At 38.1% G+C, this 16159-nt stretch overlaps 1 protein-coding gene across 1 annotated transcript; it reads left to right on the plus strand.

Annotated features, from left to right (window-relative positions):
* Positions 1-4337: 4337 nt before the first annotated feature.
* On the plus strand, positions 4338-14293 carry LOC129258813 (headcase protein homolog). Its single transcript, XM_064098638.1, has one exon. It carries the CDS (start codon positions 4510-4512, stop codon positions 6412-6414), a length of 1905 nt encoding a protein of 634 aa, XP_063954708.1. The 5' UTR covers positions 4338-4509; the 3' UTR covers positions 6415-14293.
* Positions 14294-16159: the final 1866 nt, after the last annotated feature.

Genomic DNA, 16159 nt, shown 5'->3' on the forward strand with positions numbered 1-16159 from the left:
AAGATGGATGAGGGTGTGGAGTCTAAGGATAAATGGGTGAATAGGAGAAAGTGAACGAATGGATGAATCCGAGAAGAGATCAAAGGATGAATAATCAATGAAAAGGATGGAGGGATAGATAGATGGATGGATGAATAGATAGGTAGATAGATTGATAGATAGATCGATAGATAGGTAGGTAGGTAGGTAGGTAGATAGATGGATGGATAGATAAATAGATAGATAGATAGGTAGATGTAGATAGGTAGATAGATAGATAGATAGATTTAGATAGATAGATAGCTAGATAGATAGATGTAGATAGATGGATAGATAGATAGATAGATAGCTAGAGAGATAGATAGATAGATAGATAGATAGATAGATAGATAGATAGATAGATAGATAGATAGATAGATGTAGATAGATAGAGAGAGAGATATATATATATATAGATAGATAGATAGATAGATAGATAGATAGACAGACAGACATATATAGATAGATAGGTAGGTAGAGAGAGAGAGATTGACTTTATGGACTAGATGGATGGAAAGATTGAATATTAATGACAAAAGTAAAATGATGGAAGAATGAAGAAGACATCAATGGATCAAGTGGAGAAGGATCGAGGTGGATGGATAGATACATGGATTTATGAATAGAACTGAGAAAGTGGATTGATGGATGGAAAGATGATGGGGTGGACTGATAGATGAATGGAGGGACTCAGCGAATGTATGAATTAGAAAAGAAATGAATGGATGAAGTAGGGAATGGACAGATAATGGATATATGAATCGAGAGCCTGGATGGATGACCTACAGAAGGGATCAATGGATAAAGTGTGAGAGAGATGTATGGATGGGTGGGTGGATGGATGGATGGATAGATGGGTGGGTGGGTGGATGGATGAATGAAAGGATGGGTGGATGGGCGGGTGGGTGGGTGGATAGATGGATGGGTGGGTGGATGGATGGATGGGTGGGTGGGTGGGTGGGTGGGTGGATGGATGGATGGATGGTTGGTTGGATGGATGGATGGATGGATGGGTGGATGGGTGGATGGATGGATGGGTGGATGGTTGGTTGGATGGTTGGTTGGATGGATGGATGGATGGATGGATGGATGGATGGTGGATGGATGGATTGGTGGATGGATGGATGGGTGGATGGATGGATGGATGGTTGGTTGGTTGGATGGATGGATGGTGGATGGATGGATTGGTGGCCGGTGGATGGTGGGTTGGATGGATGGATGGGTGGATGATCGGATGGATGGGTGGATGGATGGATGGATGGATGGTTGGTTGGTTGGATGGATGGATGGGTGGATGGATGGATGGGTGGGTGAGTGGATGGATGGATGGGTGGATGGATGGATGGATGGTTGGTTGGTTGGATGGATGGATGGTGGATGGATGGATTGGTGGCCGGTGGATGGTGGGTTGGATGGATGGATGGGTGGATGATCGGATGGATGGGTGGATGGATGGATGGATGGTTGGTTGGTTGGATGGATGGATGGGTGGATGGATGGATGGGTGGGTGGGTGAGTGGATGGAAGGATGGATGGAGTGGGTGGAAGGGGGAACGGACGGACGGTTGGCCGGTGGGTGGATGGATGCATGCATGCATAAACTGGAGAAGGGTAAATTTTGATGAAGAGGGAAAAGAAGCAATAAGAAGTGAAAAGGGTCATATACTGTGTTATGTGAGAAGAGTGTTATTAACCCCCTGAAACTGACTGTGTTTCATGAAATCAGCTTTTAAAATGGGCGTGATTATAAGGGCAAAAGATAGAGGTTTGACTTGAGGACGTCTAGAAGAGAGTTCCTTTTGCTTTGTTTTCTTTATATACTATTTCTTTTAATCAATTTCCAGCCAAGCATCAAAAGGCAATATAATGATCCAATGAAATTACACACTAAATTGTAGGGATTTAAAGTAAATCCACGTAGATAATAGTTAGGGATCAATCGAATTCTGGAATTATTTTTAATCCTAAACTTCATTTTTAAAGGATTTAAATTAAAATTCCTAACTAACTTTAAAATATTTTTAGGATTAAAATTAAATCTATAATACGATTGGTATACCTAACTACAGACCACCTGGATTTATTTTAAATCCCTGCAATTTAGAGTGGGAGACCCACCTCCCCCCCCCCCCAAAAAAAAAAAGTGTGCAAACCAGCCAACAGAATATTGGTGTGAGCACAAAAAGAACTGATTACAAACAACTCTGTTTCTATCAAAGCATCTCTGACTATATCTGCCGATATAATCAGTCCAATCATTAAAAACTCATAGGGAAAACATACGCGTAATTAGAAAAAATGCAAATGAGTAGTGAATAAATGGGGAATTTTATCTTTTAAAAGAAAATGAAAGAAAGAAAGAAGGATCGAAGGAAAGAAAGAAAGAAAGAAAGAAGGAAGGAAGGAAGGAAAGAAAGAAAGAAAGAAAGAAAGGACAAGAAGAGATAGATCTATATTTATTTATTTATTTATTTATTTATTTATTTATTCATGCATGTTCACAATATACAATGTAAAAGAATACACAGATAATGTATAAATATATGAAAACACAAGTAAATAATGAACATACAAAGGTGTTGCAACATAAGCTAAAAGCTTGATTGGTTTAAGCACCTTTAAACTGGTTTTGCATCCAAGAAAACAAAATAAAAATGTAAGAATAAGGAAGAGAGGAAAGAAAGAGAAGAATGTAAAAGTGATAGACTGCCGAGATATAACAATTAAGTTTTAAATTGTTATGAATATATGGTAGAGTAATTCAACAAAGTTAAATTCTTAATCTTCAGTTACGAATAAGAGAAAGAAAGAAGATTTAATTACTTACATGTATACGTTACTAGCAGTTTACACATTCTGTAATTTTGAAAGGAGATTGTGCTTTACAGCCAATTTAAAAGAATGTGAGGTTTTCAAATTTCGAATATTATGTGGAAGAGAATTCCAAACATCTGAACCACGGTGTCTGATTGATTTATGAGCTAATGCGGTGCGGGGATTAACCAAATGTATGTTCGATGACTGTCTTGTGCTATATGAATGGACAGTGCTGTTAGGCTGAAACATTGAAGAAAATGAGTCAGGCAGCATATTGGCATTAAAACGGAACATAAATAAGGCAGTTTGCAAAAAATTTATATCTTCTACCTTCAAACACTTCAGCTTTACAAATAAGGGATTTGTATGGTCTCTGTAACCAGACCCAGTACATGTGCGAACTGCTTTCTTTTGCAGGAGAAATATATTGGTAGTTGACACTTTTGGTAACAAAAAGGAAACTTGGATGAAAAAGTAAACGCAAGAAAAGGGACAATTACTCTTACTTTTATATCCTAAGAATATGTTTCAATGAATTGAGTATCAACAATCTCTCTTCATCCACCCTTGATCTTTTCTGCTTTTCTCCGCTTTCACTCCCTGATAATGTAATCTTTTCAAGCAGCCGCCCGAGGTTCTTTTTTTTTGGGGGGGGGGGGGGTGATTCCTTGATAGGGGGCAAACGTCCTAAAAATTTGACGTCATATTTTTTTTCATTAATTGAATATAGGAGTATTATAGAGTTACATGGCCACGGACTCTCCTTTTTGCTCTTTTTCCCACTTATTTTTCGCCCTATATACTTGAAAAATCCCAGAGGATGGTGTGGTGCCGCGCCCTTGTCCGTTCCCTAATTCTCTTTTTATATTACTTCATCCATACGCGCACCCCCCCCCCTTCTTTTTTCTACTGTCTCTACTAAACTTTTGCTCTCATCAATCTTTATTTTTCATGCTATATAGCTGCTTGAATACCTCACCAGCCAAAACTAGAATATTGTGTTCGTATCAATCATATTAAAGATGAAGAGGAGTTTGCGCGTCAATCGATCATTATCTAATATTACGTAATGCATTGCAATGTCCCGGAAACAACGGTGTATACAGTTGTATGCTAATTGGTCCCGAGTGAATGCCCCCAAACCCTTATTAAATTACTAATTACATTCACTGCCGCTATAGCTTCGTACTTACAATGTCCTATTTTATCATAATACACAGAGAACCACACTTCCCTGGTACATGGTTTGAAGGAATACAGTATGATTGACAAATTTACAGAATCAAAACAAACGAGTTGATCCCTGAACGCTGAGCACTTGGCACAGTTACGGTAAACCCGTCAATGCAAAAACCACAATGTCGTGCGCAAAAGATAAGCCCGAGTTGTTTACTCGCAGCTCTATGCAAATTTGCAATTACATCATCTTGGTCCAATCACCGAGCCTGATAATTTACACTGTCGAGGCTTGGTCCAATGACAGACCTTGAACCAAATATGCTAAAAGACGATCTGGGCACCGAGACACGCCTCCAGCGGACCCCAAATATCCAAACAATCATCTCGAAAGCGTGAGACGAACCTCATGTGCATTTGTTTACATCATAAATTGGACTGAATTTTGGGATTTATCAATACCCCGTTACAACCATTCTGTGTAAAATGTAATCGTCTATGTTTTGTCGGACAGCCATGCCGTTCTCTCGCGATGATAAACAGCATAGAGCCGACCAATTTCGCCAGCAAGTAGAAGAACAGCTGGATGAGCAAGATGCTGGCGATGGTGATGGCGAAGTAAACAACAATGAACACGAGGAGCCATGTTGTGTTCCGTTGAGTTGCACTGAAGGCGAATCTGTGCATACGGACGATCCGGATGACTGTCAAAAAGTTGTCTGCAACAATCCGGAGTGCACACAGGGGAAATACATGCATAAGATTTGCTTTGATATATGGGAGGATGAAGTTCTAACATATCTGCGATCGTCTGGTCGGGCGAGAAGCTGGTCGGAAAAGCAGCGTCGCCAGAATTTGTGGACAAAGAAAGGCTACGACTTGGCGTGGAAAGCATGCTCGTGCAAGTGTGGCAAGGGTCATCTACGGAAGGACCTGGAATGGATACCGCCGAAGCTCCCCGAGGGTGCTGCTGCTGAGAATGCCCAGCAACGTAGACATCGACGCCGCAAGAAGTCCAATGAGAAACCAACCATTGGCCGAGCTAATTCGATCAGTTCAAGTTCTGGAAATGGCAATGGAAATGGCAATGGGAATGGAAATGGCCACGGAAATGGACACGGTAGACTGCGACACACATCAGCTTCGTCAACAGCATCGACCGAAAGCAACCACACTCCACCACAAAGTCCAAGTGTTTATCAACCAGGCAGCAAAAACCAACGTTTTCCACCACAGATAGCAGTGGTTTCGAATCCACCTACCAGTACCGTTTCTGCTGCCACAGCTGCAACTTCTAGCCACCCAGCAACACCTACCACAACAGCAACATCGACTGCAAGTTCAACAGCATCCGCTGTAACCCCAACATCGGTGAGCCACAGCACACAGTCACAGAGCCATGATAATTGGAATAAGCGGCAACATGGTGGAAGCAGTGGCGGAAAAATCCAGAATCAACCCCATCATTTTGTATCTCCGATGCCACAGCAGCAGTATCAGGGGCCACAATCTCATCACGACTACCATGGGCCACCACTGAGTATGGCCCATCACCAACAGGGTGGCAACAGGCAGGCCCAACCTACCAACAGATCACCACAATTTCATCACGGTGGACCACCTGACTTTCGACCGCAGGGAGAGAGGTCTGGCAACATGCAAGCTGCCCTCAACACCAACTTCTTCAGCAGCAATGTCTACTGGAATCCCACTACGGATAACATGCCTCCTCCTGGCAGCAGTTCAAATAGCAGTGGCAGTGGCGGAACTGGTACACGAGGTTTCTTACCACGTTTGGATCTGTCTGCCTTCTACCAGGTGTTGCCGGCACACAAGCTCAACTCGTACCACATCAAGATGGAAGAGGACAGTCAGCCGGAGTCCGAGGAGATACGCTCCTTCATATTCGCGACTCTCAATATACATGGCACCCGTGTCATTCCATGTTCCGTGTGTACGAGGAAGCTTCCCGTCTTTGATCGCTATCCTCTGATCGATGGCACATTCTATCTTACTCCGCAACGACAGGGCGATGGTAACAAGGGTCTACAAGTTGGTCTCCAGAGCTCCCAGTACCTGAATGCTGTCTGCATGCAGTGCTTAGAGGGTGTTCAGCGGATCGTCTGCCGTATATGCAAGTCGCGTTGGGATGGTAGTCATCACCAGCTGGGGACGCTCTACTCCTACGACATCTTCGCAGCCTACCCCTGCTGCCCGGGGAGGGCGGGATGCAAGCGGTGCGGCAAGCCAGTCATCGACCCCACCCGCGGCACGCACTTCTTCAGCGAGTACTCAAGGAGTATACAATGCCCCCACTGCGGCGTTCCCGACTTCCACTTTGTGAAACCGCTGAGCAGTTACGAGGTCCACTCCAATTCTGTACAATCGATCAATGTATGTTAACCACTTGATCGCTTTATAGAAGAGTACTGATTCAGTGTACATGTAAGCATACTCCAGCGGAAAGCAAGGATTTTGAATCGCATTATTATGGCAAAATCTTAGACCGATTTGAACTCTCTCGAGCCTGATACGGTGTTATATTTTCTGACCTTTTCATACATAGTTTGTTTTCTTATCTTCTCAGTTTTAAAACTTAGTATCTTGTTTGATATCTATATTTTTTGAAAGCATGGTAATTGAACTTATCGAGATGCTTTGTTTGAAGCATAGATTTTGTTCCTATACAAAGCAGTTCATACATACGTGTAAAGCATTTATCAATATAGATGTTTTTGTATTTAATCAAGTATAATCAATTTGTAAATTGTTGATCACATACATACATGTTTACATTGTATTTGATAGTGTGCTCTATCAGTAATGATCAGTTGATACAAAAGACGACTGATGGTAATTGTATCATTGATTTTCATGCTTTCTGCTGAGTTGCCAAGATTTAGGATATGCCCAATATCAAAATTGGCAGGCATTCAGTTGGCAAAATTAGCAATTTCTCTGTTTGATCATGTGCTCTAGGTATATGAAATTACTCTCAGCATACCGGTAATAGGTCTCCTGGGGCCTGTTGCAGAAAGAGTTGCAATCAAACGCAACTCAAAAAATCTGTCGCATCTTGATTTTCAGCCAATGAAGCACACGCAATGGGGACTTGTGCTTGATATTTTGACTTGCGTTTAAACGCAACTCTTTCTGCAGCAGGCCCCTGAAAGGAAAAATACTTAACTTAAACAACAATAAACAATTGGTTTTTTAAAAGTCTCAGTAAGTTGTTCATTTTGGGAGTACGTAAAGGTTCATCTATGAATAGTGAAGCACCAAATCAATAATGTTGCAAGTGTAGAAATTATTAGTGAAATGCATTTCCTGATTGAATTATTTTAAAGGAAAATTACTCCAGGGCCCCATCTTACAATAGTTACAATTGATCCGATCTAACTCAACTGTATGGAAATCCATTGATGTCATAATTTCTGTCTACAAGGAATTTGTACAGTGTCCTTTGTAAACAAAGAGAAGCACACTGAATTTTTCAAGAAATCAATGAATGTGATATCTAAAAACTGTTGCGAGTAAACATGCATTTTAGATGTTGATGGCTTTCCATAGTTATGTTTGACCAGATCAATTGCAACTCTATGTAAGATGGGGCCTACAATAGGTCACTTCCAATGTGGAAAGACAGAGAACATGTTTTATTTGTTGTTCAGACTGACAAGTGCAAGTAATTTCTTTAATTATTTCCATTTTAGTGAGTCAGACTTGAGCGGTTGGCCTCTTTTCTGTTTTGCGGACTGACACATTGATTACGCTTTCAACAACTTACATGTAGTCATTCAATGTGAAGAGAATTCATTGATTCAAGATTAAGGCAGAGGCTTTGATGTTTCTTTCCTTGCAAACCTAGTAAAGGGGTCTTCCATTAAAGGGGAATTCAGCCTTGGCCATAAAATGTTGTGTTGGGAAGGAGAAAAATAAATTAAACAGAATAGTGAAAGTTTGAAAGAAATCGTACAAGCAATAAGAAAGTTATAGCTGCTTTAAAATTGAGGTCACTAATACTATGTAGATTTCAAATTGGCAACTAGGTATTACAATGTATGACAAGGGGCAAGGACAACTTTCCCATAGGCCATGTATTGTTATCAGGGATTTTTGGTTTTCTCCTAAGTACCCATTCCCCTGGTGCAGTAATCTAAATATAACACAGGAAGTATATTGTTTTATGTCCTCATGAAAGAAAAATATAATTTGCAATAAAACTTTTGGGAAAAATGACATTTTAGCCATAATATGTATTGGAGTACATGGAAGAGTAGTCCTTGCCTTACATCACTATGACATCCCATATGCGGCCAATTTTAAGTCTCCATGGGTATAGTGATTACCAATATTTACAACTTTAAAAAATTCATAACTTTCTTGTTGTTTGTCCAATATTGTTCAAACTTTCACCTATAAACTTGTCTGATTTTTCTTTTCCTTATACAAACAAGTTTTTATTTGGGTTGGATTCCCCTTTAAGTTAGTGAATGAACTTCACAAATGCATGCCATTCAGTTTTGAAATATTTGTTGCTCTGCTTGGCAAGATTTTATGTCATTTCTTAACATCTGCTTGAAATTTGAATGTTTTTATTTTGGATAGATTGGAGATAAATCTGTCCCAGTAACACATACCAACTTAATATTTTCTAATGGTTGATTTACTTCTTAAGACTACTATGTCAATATTTCACTGGAAATGTCCATAACTTTTGATGTACTCTTCAGAAATTATGAGAAATATGAAGTTTAAATTAAAAACATGAAGCTTGAGTGTTGCTAAAAAGCCAAAAAGTGGCTTTTGTGTGGAATTTGAACTCATCTTAATAAATGAGGGGATTGCAAAATTTTGTTTTAATAATTTAATGAACACATTTGAAATAGTCATTTATCTTAATTTCCATCATTGGGGAGAAGCCTTGCATTCTATTTTCATAGATTATTCATCAAACTCATAGATAGAAAACTGTTAGACAATTTGGAAAAAAAAATGGAGAATGTTTGTGAAGTGGACCAACATTGGAATGTGGGGTATTTCCTAAAGGGGGAAAATGTGCATTTGATTTTATTTCTTGGAAAGGAGTTTGAAAGTGCTGTCATCTTTATCATATACAGCAGCTGTTTAGCACTATAATTTCATTTTGTATGATGTAGCTTACAAGTTATCTTGACATGCCAAATTATGTTAATTCTTGTTTCAATGATACATGTGTGTAGATTTAGCATTTAGAAAATTGTTTAATTCAGCTTTTTATTTTTAATACATGATTATCACATGTACATTGGTATATTGTCAATTCAAGTTGAATCCTTCCCTCATTTTATTGACGAGGAGTTAGAGAAGGAAAACCTCCCATTCCATATTTTGTATGATATTTTATTTTCTATTTTAAACATAACGTTTGAATTTGTCACTCTTTCATAGTTTTGTAAGGGATTAGTTTTAGAATGAAACAAAGGAACATGATTCCATTTCAACCACTGCCATTGTGTCAGTTGACAAGTCATTTTATATGCATTTGGTACTCTCCACCCAGGGGCCTGTAACATATACTTCAATCAGTTATAGTTTATTATATAACTGCAAATCTACATGTATATTAAACAGCAAAAAGTTCAATGGTGGTATCTATTTATGGTGTTATTGTAAATTGGTCAAAACTCTCAGTTGGGGAAAATCTTCTGTTTTAAGAGCTGATATTGCTACATGTACATGTAGCCTAGCAGTGATGAGTTAAGGATGTCTTATATCAATCGATATATTTGAAATTTTGATTGAAACGTACATGTAAAGGGTGTTCACCTATTTTTCACATTTATTTTATGTATTTCCATTCGAAACGGCATTTTCAGTTCATACATGCATATTGGCGTTATTTTCCACTTAGTGGATTTTTTTAATTGCATACTTATAGTTTCTGTGATCTAAATCATTGACGATTTGGGGGAACCTACATGATATCTTAGGAACCTGGTACAGAATAATTAGTCTGAAACAAATTTATTTGTTTTGAAATTTGAGAAGATTATTATTTGGTTTATTAAAACATTTTATGTACCAGCCCAAAGATCCTTTAATATTAAAAGATAAATCAAAAGGCCTAACATAGAGAGGCCTTCAAATATAATTTGATGTCGGGGTTGGAATAAGGACTTGACCTTGACCCTTTTACATAATCAGATTCACAACTCAAGTAGATATTATGAATGTTACAGAAATGTGCAAAAACAAAAAAAAGAGAAGGTTATAACAAAGGATCGTATATGTTGTAGATTTTTCATGCATTTATTTTATTTTCCAAAGGAATAGTCTTATAAGGCCTATGCCTTCAGTCTTAGCCAGTACATTAGAATGAACTGTAGTATGTAACTGTGTATGTAGCAAAGATTTGGTTATTTGTGTTTATTAGACTATAGATAGTCTACCATACACTATATGCTCGGTTTGAACTTCATTTTTGCTTTTGCATCCAATATATTTGTTTAATAATACTTTTACCTCATGTTTTGTACTGTATATGATGCTTTGAGAGAATTTATTTTTGGCTTGTACATGTCCCAAGTGTGCGGGGAAAATGTCCAATTGTTATGTTGCATTTACTCCTAATGTCAATCCCCTCCCCACCCCCTTCAACCCTCCATTTCAGTTGTTTTCATTACCGTCAATTGCTTTCACACCTGCTATTACAAAAAAAGGAGAAAATACTCGCTGCATTTATTTTGAAACATTGCAAACTTTTTAGTATATTCCTGGAAGAAAATTCAACTTATTCGCTAACATTACAAAGGTATTAGTAAACAAATACTGAACTTTGATTCCTGTTGTATTTGACATTGTCCGTATGGATGAAAAATCCAGGAAGAAAAAAATCAAATATGTGCAGACACTTTCAGTCGGGGACTGAGAAATGGTAATAGGTGATTTTCTCCAGAAATGGGTATGTAAGCAAATTATCTAGCCATACATTTGTATGAACTTTTGATGTCAAAATGCAAAACAAATGCACATAATTTGCTATTGGATTTCAAGCTGGTATTTTCTAGTTTTTTTTTTTCAGGTTCAGGCAGGTGTGAATGTCTCCAAAGAAATGAATTGGCTATTTTAGACTGGAAAAAAAATGTAATTTATGTGTAACTGCCTAAATTAACCATGTACAGTATTTAGTCTACCCATTACCAGACTCCTCCTTATCTATACACCCAGTAGATGGTCTGCACACATTGTAGACACAATCCTTACATGATGTTATTTGTGCCGCTTCTGTCACTTGTTGATTATACACTGCAAAAACTCCGGTGTTGATTTAACACCAGCCCGGAATATGTAATGTATATGACCACACCACAGAAGTATTGAAACAACACCAGTTTGGAATCAAACCGATGCTGTTTTGATACTAATTGGTGTTGTGTAAACAACACCTATCTGGTGTTAGACCAAAACCAAACTGGTGTTGTTTAACACTTCTCTGGTGTGGACATATATTAGATTCCGGGCTGGTGTTAAATCAACACCAGAGTTTTTGCAGTGTAATGTCAATTCGGGTCTGTGTCTGCAGACTAGCATATACATGTATTCACTCAAAACATACATGTTCATTAAACAATTGATTTTGATTACAAATTAGGTTGTGTCTATACAACTACTAAGTACATGTACAGATATGTTTGCTTTCAGATATTTACATTCTGATTGCCACTCAGTCGTGTACAGTAGAATGAATACAATACGATGTATTATGAGCATATTTTAAAATCTATCCAGGCAGTTGAGACAAGTTGTTCAAGCAGGATTTCTGGCCAGTTGATTAAAAGGAGTTATTTGAAAATAGAAAGTTAACAAGGAATTTCATTTGATGGACAAACATGTTTATCTTGAAGGTGCAAATGAGAAAGGCTTATGATTATCTTGTTTGATAAAGCATGTACACTCACTCGTACATCAAAGAAAGAATGCATATAAGAAAGCATAAAATGCATCTCAGTTATGCACTGTTCAGCTATGTCACCAATGATCAGGTATCATGCTTGTTGACATCTTGAACTGCACTAAAGTGTATCAAAATACCAAAATCTATGGCAACACATTGTAATTTTGTAGTCCTATATTTCAAGTAGTTTGTCCTTGGCCACATCCATGTAGGCTTAGAATGTAGAAATATACATTGTAAGAAGACTTCCAATGGAAGATAACTCTCCAAGCCAACTTAAAATTTGTCCACTATGAGTTATCATTTGATGATGGTGTCCTCAGGGGAGGGGTGTCCTCTGGGAGGGATATCCTCTGGGGGGATATCCTTTGGGAGGGGTGTCCTCAGGGAGGGATATCCTATGGCAAAGGGTGTCCTCTAGGGAGGGGTGTCCTCTGGGAGGGATATCCTATTGGGATGGGTGTCCTCTGGGGAGGGGTGTCCTCAGGGGAGGGGTGTCTTCTGGGAGGCATGTCCTCTGGGGAGGGGTATCCTCTTGTGTCTAGGGAGTGTTGTCCATTGCATGGAGCTCATCTCAAGTGAAGATGTGGTCCTAAGCCGGGGGGGGGGGGGGGATATTCCATGTGGGAATTATCCTCTTACAAGGGTGTACATGACTTTTGTAGAGGCATGTGACAAGAGAGTATTATAGGAAGCTTTAGAGAGCATGGATGGTCTTTAAATTGAAACATTTTCATCTGTTTTTGCCTCTTTGTATTGAACTTGCAGAAACAAGCAATATGGTTTTATTTGAAGTCGTAACTTTTTATTTAATTTTCTTCATCTTTCATTCCCTCTTGAGATTCATAACCAGGTATATTCCTGTGTGTAACTGTATGTATGGTATGACCATGATGTGTAGAGAAAGAAATGAATGCTTTTTAATACATGTATGAAGATGATCACTCATTGACTTATTGACTTGTATGTTTTAAGTTATATTGTGACTATGAAATCGTTCGGAACAGAAAAGAAAAATCGATATTGTGTATACATGGAGGCTAATTGTGCTCATTCTTCAAATTAGATTTTCCTTTTTTCTCTGCTTGATCAGAGTTTTGTTATATGAGAAGCACATTTTCTGAAATGAGTTCCAAGGGTAATTCTTTTTAATGTGTGAAATACTGAAAAGCTTTAATGTTTGGATCACTGGAGTTTATTGATTTAATATAATTTCAGATTAAATTATATCTTTAACCGTGACTCATACTAGATGGCATTTATTGTGATCAAGCACTGAGCATATCAAATTGACTACACTAAAGGGGTAAATTTTCTGAGTTTATTATGATAATGACATTCAACAAACACTTTACAGCTTTTCGAGGTTTGTCTTATTTTACCAAAAAGGGTTAAACAAGTGGGGCGAAGATGTCACAAGCCCTCCCTTTTATTGAATTGTATTTGATGAAATTACTAAAACAGCATTTAAATTTAGTCAAGGTTCTCAAAGGATATGGCCCTATCACTGGGCCTTTGATATTTTGCACCTTTTAAAGAAAACTCGTAAAAAAATATGAAAACTATAAAAATGTACATACCCTTCAGAAAAGTGACGTTGTTATAAAAATATTGGAAACGAAAGCCTGCAAATATTTCATTGTTTTATTCCAAGATGGTTACACTGTTTGGCTCCTCATGAAAAAAAAAAATACAATGTTTGAAATTAAAATTCAAAATGAAAATGAGGCTTGTACACCCAGGCATCACCTCAACCATTTGCACATGCAATGCAAAAATATGTTGATTTGATTTTAATGATCAAGTTTTGATCAGATTTCTGTTTGTTTAAATTTACTAAATTCAAATCAATTTGCTGTTAACTCTGTGGGGTGGCCCCTTCATGGTGCATTTCCATGTCCTGTGGAGAGTATGTAGAAGTCCATGGTCCCTTAGTTTCTTAAAATAATTTGCTTTCATATGAATAAGCAGGTGATGAAGATGGAAAGAGTCATCAAATTTATTTCATAATGAAAAGAATGTAAGTTTTTGTTGGAAAGGTATTAATCTTGAATGCCAAGAAAGGTGACAGATATTTTTTATGTTTATTTGTATCCACGTGTTATTGAAGATGTTAATAGATAAGGATCGGCATTTGGCACCCCTTCCAGTGTTATTGTACACACTTGGAAATTTGATTGTATGCCTATGCCTTATGACTGAGTCTGTGAAAGGAGGAGAAAAGAAGTGATATTATTATTCTATTTACATTGTATTTGTTCTTTGACCATTGTTGTAGAGAAGCTTGTTTTTGTCGAAGTCAAATAGGATGCTCAAATAAACTGGAGAATTTATATGGTTTGAAAATATCGGTTGGTTGTTGTTTTATTCAGGTCCGGGGTGTTTCATGAACAGTTTTGTCAGTGATTTTCACTCACTAATTTGCTCTTAGCCAATCAGATGCAAGGATTCGCAGTAAACAATAGTTTGTGAAAATCACCATTTATTCAATGAAATTACTGTTTCTTCAGTTATCAATTGCCCGGCATGAAGTGATGATTGAACCAAATGGTTAACAGACCAAAATGGTTGTTAGACAAAATGTTGCTGGCAGACTTAATGAAAGTATACCATGTGGTGAGTGGACGAGTTGGCAGTGGACGAATTGGCAATTTACCTTCCCCCTCTTACCAGGTCCATGCACTGCCAAAATATTGAGTCTTTCAACCCCAAAGCCAGACCATGATGTATACCCTGCCCTGGATAGAACTTGTGTATAGGGGACCCGAGAAGAAGAATCAAAATAGACACAGACAAAGCAAACAAAATTGACACACGAATCTCGTTTATAATGCATTGAAGGGGAATCCCCATCGTGACAATTACAAAGCTTTACAGACTAGACATCAACAAAGATAGTCTAACTCGAAGTCGGTTTTGATATCAAATGTGGAATTCGATGTATTTTAAATGGCAATCTTTTTCATCTTCTTTTCTTCCTCTCTATTTTTATATACCTCCACTTTTTCTTCTTCTTATTTCAATTTCCTTCTCCTTTTCCTTCTTCTTATTTCAATTTTTCTTCTCTTTTTCCATCTTCTTTCTCCTTAGCTTCTTCAATCGCTCCTCCTTCTTCATCATCTTCTTCTTTCTCTTCTCCCTCTATTCTTGTTCTTCTTCTTCCTCTCCTTCTTCTCTCTGACACTCTACCCTCACCCCCCCCCCCCCCATTTAATTCCAACCCATCTCACTTCGCGAAACTAAATAGGCCTTCACCGTTATAAATGGATGTAGGATGTCCAGTTGATTTAAATTAAGAGACGAAGTAATCATGAAGTCGGCCATGCAAAACCATTATTTAAGTGGTAGCATTTCATTGTTTTGCTCAATAAATTATCAAGTTATTAGTACATGCACAAAGCCAAAGGCACTGATGGTATCAAACGAAATACAAAGTGACGTCACACTCTTAATTGTTTCATTATGTGCGTGAAATATGGCATCTTATCATCCATAACAGTTCCATAAACATGATGAATCCTCTAATAGTAATGATGCAATCACGAACTTATCATCAAATGGGCAAAATTAAAAAAAAACTGCTCTCGATCAAATTCCCCCCCCCCCAAAAAAAAAAAAAAAAAAAAAAAGTGATGTGGATTTTGGTGCGACTGGAAGAAATTCTTTGATTCGTTGTAATTCCATACGGGTCACAATTATTCGTAGGGTATAAATCACCAAGAAAACAATTTCTAAAATTTGTAGAAATTATGTACGTGTATTTTGACGCGTTTGTGGGTGGTTTTACCAGCGCTCGATCGCACACTCGTTGAATGCTCACACGGCCCCCACCATAGAAAATAACGCAAACTATATCTTTATGGGCCCGGCCCATCCCCCACCCCAGACAAAATAATGTACGAAATAATGCACACTAGATTTTTTGTTCATATCATCAATATCATATTTGACTTCCTGCAGTGTAAACAATATTAGCCTGAACTCCTAAATGGGTATGCAAAAATGCACGTCGTCCCGGAAGTTTTTTTCCCCCGCGGTTATTGGACGCGTGCCAACTTTAACATCTATTTCCGTCTTTCCCTCTTCTTTCTCCGTTCGTTTCATATTTTTTTTTGCATACTGAGCACCAGCAGAGAGCTGATGATATATCAAGAACGTTAGTAGATCCAGACTAGTCTGGCCGGAAACGGGGTTAAAAAAGTGGCCTACTTT

The sequence above is a fragment of the Lytechinus pictus genome, chromosome 4 (assembly GCF_037042905.1).
Source record: "Lytechinus pictus isolate F3 Inbred chromosome 4, Lp3.0, whole genome shotgun sequence".
Lineage (NCBI taxonomy): Eukaryota > Metazoa > Echinodermata > Echinoidea > Temnopleuroida > Toxopneustidae > Lytechinus > Lytechinus pictus.

Excerpts from the sequence above, each read along its gene's own strand:
- LOC129258813 (XM_064098638.1), top strand. The coding sequence starts at position 4,510 with ATGTTTTGTCGGACAGCCATGCCGTTCTCTCGCGATGATAAACAGCAT.